The following is a 6,000-nucleotide window of genomic DNA, read 5'->3' on the forward strand; positions in this document are numbered from 1 at the left end:
AGGTGCTGTCCCCAGCCCCTAGTTTCCCTTGGCTGAGGATCTGGGCAATGTCAGTTTGGCCCAAGTGGCACAACTTGACCCGCGCCAAAATGCATGTTCAGGCATTTGTGCTGAGGCAAAAATCTCCAGAAAAAAATTGTGCCGCTGCTATTTGACCTGTTGGAAGCACACGTGCCTGCATGTGTGGATGTGCCCCTTATATACCTTCTGCTGTAGAGACAGGACAGTTTAAAAGGCATCTTCTGTTCAAGGGTCTCCAAGCACATTTGCAAATGTATAATAGTCTCATACCTTATTCCCCCCAACTGCAGAGAAGTTACTAAGACACCAGAATGTTAGCGACACGGTGGATCGGGCCCAGGAAAAGAACCCAGGTGTTTGGATGCCCATTCTCCTAAAACACACTGCATCCTTCCTTGGATTGCATAAATGGAGATTGTGTACTTGCTCCCACCTGTTCCTGAATAGCTCTGTATTCTCTTGGCTGGGCATGTACAAATGGCATGAGAGTTGATTTCTTGTTGCAGCTTTTTGTGTTTATGCCAAGAGGAAAGTCAGTCGCTAGAGAATCAATCTGACCATCATCTGTTGGAGGAGGGATGGACCTTATGTTTAGGAGGGTAATTGGAGTGGATCTGAGCTGGATAGAATGGCAGGTGTCTGGCTTCTTTGAATAGCCTTGGTCAGCAAAGAAAAGAAACCTGAGGCAATTGGACTGAAACACCATACAGTCTAAGCAGGGCAGGCATATGCCCCTTCCTTGCCTAGTTATAAGAGTATTGCTGGCCCTAAGGTGGTCTCTGTAGTAGTTTATTCTAATCCGGGGATCTCAAAGAACTATGCACACTTATACCTTCCTCTCCTTTTAAGTCTCTACAGAGAATATACAGGAATGAATTAGCCCACCTCTAAAATAGGGAGGAGATGGCAGATGCTTAACAATGCCCCAGAGCCTCTCAGGATGGTGGGAAGAGATGGTGATTTCTGAATCTAAGGACTTAGAGATCTTTGGTTCTGAGCCTGGACTGACAGCACTCTTCTTGGCAAGACTCTTCCCAAGGGCAGGCCAGTGGAAATCCAAGCTCATCCCCAGTTTGCTTCACTGACCCTGAACAGAATCAGTCATCTGAGGAGGAAAGCAAAGCATTGTCTCTGGTCTAGTCCCTTTGCCTTTTAGACCACTGAAATTCCATGCAGCTAATGGTGGCACTTGAGAGAGTATGCTTGTTCTGTGCTAACTAGATGGAAACCACAGTTCCTGTCTCTGAGACCTCTTCTATCCATAGACTCCCCCACCCTGTCATCTTTTGGAGCAAATTTTCTACCTTGAGCCCTTTCTGAGGGGGAAAGGGATTTGTTACCATTTGGAATCCATGAGATAACGCAGCGGTGGCTGTGCTATAGTTGGGGGCGGGGGGGCGGTGTTTCTGCACGATTGCATCCCAACTCACATAACTTCTCTGGGGTCACTTGCACTGTGTTGGCAGCAACTTCTAGCCCTGAGGGACAGCAGAACACCCCACCACACTGCCCGTAGACATGCTCTAAACCAGGGGCGGGCAAAATGCTGCCCATGGGCCAGGAACAGCCCACCAAGCCATTCTGTCCAGCACATGGGGCCCCTAAAACATTTAGAAAATGAATATCTATCTGCCGCTGGCTGCCTGTCATGCAGCCCTCAATGGCTTGCCAAAACTCAGTGAGCAGCTGTCTGCCCAAAATAATTGCCCAACCCTGCTCTAGATCCAAAGCTTCACCAAAGAAACTGCTATGGGCTCATCCCTCCAAATCCACACTAAGCCCCCTTAGTTTCCAGCAGGCTTTTGAATGGTTGGTGAGGAGGGCCTGGAACAACCTGACCTCTAACTGTCCCAAGTTTGGGGTGTGCTTACAGGCATGGGTGGATCGTGAGCACCTTGGTGCTGGGATTCACCACCATGTGGACAGGCCCTTTCTGCCTGTCTTCTGACTGACTAGCAGGAGTGTGACACTGTCCTGTCTCCCAGGGGATATGAGGGGAAATCCATGAAGGAGTGCGAGTCATTCGGACAGTGTGCAAATGAGGGCCAAATAATACCCAAGGGAGAACAGCACTCGCACAGTTCCACATACTGCTTTGAAAACCCAGGAGCCTCACAGGATGGGTAGCATGCACATAACAGCACAACCTCTCTTACCTGTCCAGGTGGGCTGTGATGTTGGAACAAGCTGCAGGAAAGAGTCCTCATTTCTCCAGGCTGTGCCAAGGTGGAAACACTCCTCAAGCTGCTGTTCTGGGGAGGGAAGTAGACAGCCTCCTTCTTGGGACTGCAACACAAGCTCCTCTGCCTTTGCTGGCAACAGTTTTGCCACTTTATCTGCTTTTGCAGCATCTGAGGCAGAATGAAGGGTGACAAGTGCTATAATTCACATGTGAATGATGTAGTCTGGGTCCCTGGAAGATGCCAAGTGAACTAGGCTGCCCTGCCTGAGCCTTGTTACCTCTCATCTGGAGCTTCCTTCTGACTAGAGAGCATGAGGCACCTTGTAATGGGTTATGTTTCCAGCATGCAGAGAGGCTGCTATTTAGATGTCCAATTAGAGTGGGATTTCAGCTGGGAGAAAACAACTGTCTCTTACAGATAGTAATGGAGCAAACTTGGATATCTCTCTTTAACTGTAACAGTGGTGATACTTGGAGTATAATACAAGAACAAACCAATCCCTTCACCATCTGTGTGTTTGGAGGTAGTGGAGAGTGATCCCCATTGACAGATGGGGAAACTGAGGTACAGAAGGGAAGTAATTTGCCAAGGGCTGCACAGCTAGTAGGTGCTGGAGCCAGGATTAGAACTTGGGAGTTCCTGGCTGGACTGCTACTCGCACCCGTGCTAGCATGAATGTCTGCATCGTGCTGGCTTCTGCAGTGTGGATGTACCTTGATGTCCTGACTGAAAAGCTTACAAAACCATGGGGCTTTGTTTTGCTTCCTGCAAGCTTCTCCTTTAGCTAATAATACCCAGGTGGGTGAAATGACTTCCTTGAAACACTTTCCTTCCCAAGCCTCTCCCAAGACTGCTGCTCCAGGTAGGTACTGTCCCAAGTGCAGTTTAGATCCTCCCAAGGGACAAAGAGTTCAGCCCATGTTTGATATGGACTGTAAGCCAGGTAATCCTCCTTAGTTGCTTGTACACGCCATGGGGTTTTACTTCGGTTTAATTCTCACTAAATGGAAACAGTGGATTTTAAAAAAACCCTGCTTCAATTTAAACCAAAGTAACCCCCCCATGGCGTGTACACAAGGACTGGGCCTGATCCTTACCTGCCTCTCCAGGGGGTGGGGGGGAGGGCAACCTCCATGCAGCTCAGGCGGGCAGGCAGGCAGGCTCCGAGAGGCGAGGCCAGGGAAAATCAGGCTCACCATTTCCTCACCCCCCTAGTTGAGCCTACCTGCACAGGCTGCTTGCACAGCGCTAGCTGCACAGGGCCCGGTGCTTACCTCCACAGCTACTAAGGTAGCAAACTAAAACACCTTGGACATGTTTTATTTTGCTATGTGTAAGCAGTAGCAGAATTAAAGCAGTGTAAAAGGGCATTTAAGCCTCTTTAAATGCCCATTTTGTGGCATGTGGCAAGGCCCCTTGTGATTACAGGACAGGAATCTGGGTGGCCAGTTTATGGTGCTGTCCGTGTAGAATGTCTTTTCCATCTATTGCTGAATGCTGTGCCAGGTTGGGAGCTGTCTAGTTTGCTCCTATATTACTTGGAGCAAGTTTGCTCCAAGTAAACAAGGAGTCTACAACATAGAAGCAGGATATATTGAGTTGCACCAAATGCAGCGGGAAGCTGGATTTCTGACTCTTGCCAGGTTACCATCATGCTTTCAATCTTCCTGCAACACATTTAGAAGTCCCATTAACCTTTCTGGTACAATGATCGGCCTAGTCCTTTCGATGAAGAGCCTGCAGTTAAACAGTTCTGAGGTCAGATGGCCTGTCCAGTAGGCTGAGGTGATAGTGCACTCCAGCCTATGTAGTCCAGACTCTTTACCTCCCTTTGCAGCTTAGGGCAATGTAAACTGTTCTAGTTCTGGGCTTTCTTGGGGTAGGTGGGGTTACTGGAGGCAGCAGCTAGGTCTGGGATGCTCGAAAGTTGCCCACTTTGCCATGTGGTTCTTTATAAGACATTGTGCAGCACTAAATACATCTCCCCACAGATGGTGCTGCCGTAACAGTTTACCCAGAGGTGGAGAAGTGACTGTAAACACTGTCACATGCTGATTTCCCAGAATAGATTGTGAGTGCAATAACCCATACATGCAACTATTGCTGGGTGTGTTGAACTGAAGTGATACCAGCCAAGCTTTTGTAATAAACCATATTTATGTCATCAGGATCTATGTACACTGGCAAGCAGATGACTGCCCCCTTCTTACCCATCCCCACCAACTATGGAAATCCAGTGTCTCCTGCAAGTGTAACTGTGGTCACCCATTTTGTTTTTGCTAGTCCTGGGTGGGCCCTCTTCTTCACAGGTGGAAATGCTGTGCTTTGGGCCTTTGGAAATGCTGTGATTATGGGTAGAAGTGCCTCTGACCCACAGTGAGGCAAGGAATGCTCCTTTTCCATTTATTTCTGTTTCCAAACTGCTGCTACTTCTGGAGTTTGCTGGCACCCACCCTTGGAGACCCAGGGCTATTTTTAATGTTTCCCCGTCTGTCGGCAGACATGTACAATGAAACATTGCCCTCTTTCAAGAAACATACATTCTTAAGGAGACCCTTCTCCTGTGGAATAACTACTTGTGCATTAAAGATATTTGCTCAAGGAATGGAGGGCCCTAGTGTTTGGCAGGGGTTTCGGGAGCCTTGCCTGACAGATGGTAGAGCTAGACCAGTCTGGACTAGTTTGGCATGCTATGAACAAAAGGCTGAAGGCAACTGGCTAGTTTGCCAAAGGCACTGGCTACTGACTGTGCACTTCCCTGCTGCTGCTCTTTACCTAGAGGGTTCCCAGCCATTTTGAAATTTCTCCCTTTCTTCCCACAGTGTATGTTGTAGAAGAGCGAAGAAGGGATGACACAGGAGAGAGTACCTGTCTGACGGCATGTTGGACTGCTCTGTGCTGCTGCTGCCTTTGGGACATGCTGACTTGAATTCTGCAAGAAGTCACCACTGTCAATACCTCTAAGTTGGAGTGCTATGCATTCTCCTCTGATTTCTTTTGTTCTCCTGACCTCTTTCTATTACTGTAATCAATGATCTGCTTTGCACAGCCAAGAGTATCTGTCTGATGTTAGTCCTAGCGCCATGGTGGTGTGTGCACTCCTTTAATTTAGTAAAGGAAAATCCCTTTTTAACATACATTTATAACAGTTTGTTTGTTTGTTTGTAATGTAAAGAATGTGCTAAATGATATTTTTTTGGCCAAAGCCTTCACTGTTATGAAATATGTATTTATCATTTTAAAATTTACTATTCTTAGAAATGAAATATGCAATAATTAAAGCAACTGAATTATTTTTTTTCTTTGCTAGTTCCCACATCGGTTTCAATAAATCTGTCTGATACTGAGTTGGTGCTTTAATTTGTTTATTCCCTTGGGTATCTTGTACCTCCTGTATAAATTCAGTACTAAACAGTAACCGGGCTCTGCTTAACTGGCCCCAAAGAGCTTTGTGGGACATGGTGCTGTGGGAACCAGTAATTGTCTCCTCTGCTGCCATATGGCATCTTGGATATGTGTGCATGTAATGAGTTGAGGTAAGAGACTATTATCATGGTACCAGCAGCTTCCTGTTGTCAACACTATTAGTGTTAAGTAAATAATAACACAGTGAAATCAGCCTTTGTCCCTGAATGGACCTGCACTGGCTGAAGCTTACTCAGTGAGCTGATAGATGAAGATGGTCTGCACACAACCTCAAAGAATCAACAGGCTAGTATACACGAAAATTTTAAATACTGTTTACGTGGATTGAGGGGAAGACATGCCAGCTGGCCACAGCGCAACAGCCCCTGCC

The 6,000-nt window shown here is 47.1% G+C and overlaps 1 protein-coding gene across 1 annotated transcript in view; it reads left to right on the forward strand.

The window, feature by feature from the left end:
* CYSTM1 (cysteine rich transmembrane module containing 1) overlaps positions 1-5,551 on the forward strand; it is a 56,128-nt gene extending 50,577 nt beyond the window's left edge. The window contains exon 4 of the mRNA XM_090064061.1: positions 5,027-5,551. Within this exon, the coding sequence (XP_089920187.1) occupies positions 5,027-5,133 (107 nt within the window). The 3' untranslated portion in view covers positions 5,134-5,551. The remainder of the gene's footprint in view (positions 1-5,026) is intronic.
* The last annotated feature ends 449 nt before the right edge of the window (positions 5,552-6,000 follow it).

The sequence above is a fragment of the Crocodylus siamensis genome, chromosome 10 (assembly GCF_052110815.1).
Source record: "Crocodylus siamensis isolate JL-2025a chromosome 10, ASM5211081v1, whole genome shotgun sequence".
NCBI classification, from domain to species: Eukaryota; Metazoa; Chordata; order Crocodylia; family Crocodylidae; genus Crocodylus; species Crocodylus siamensis.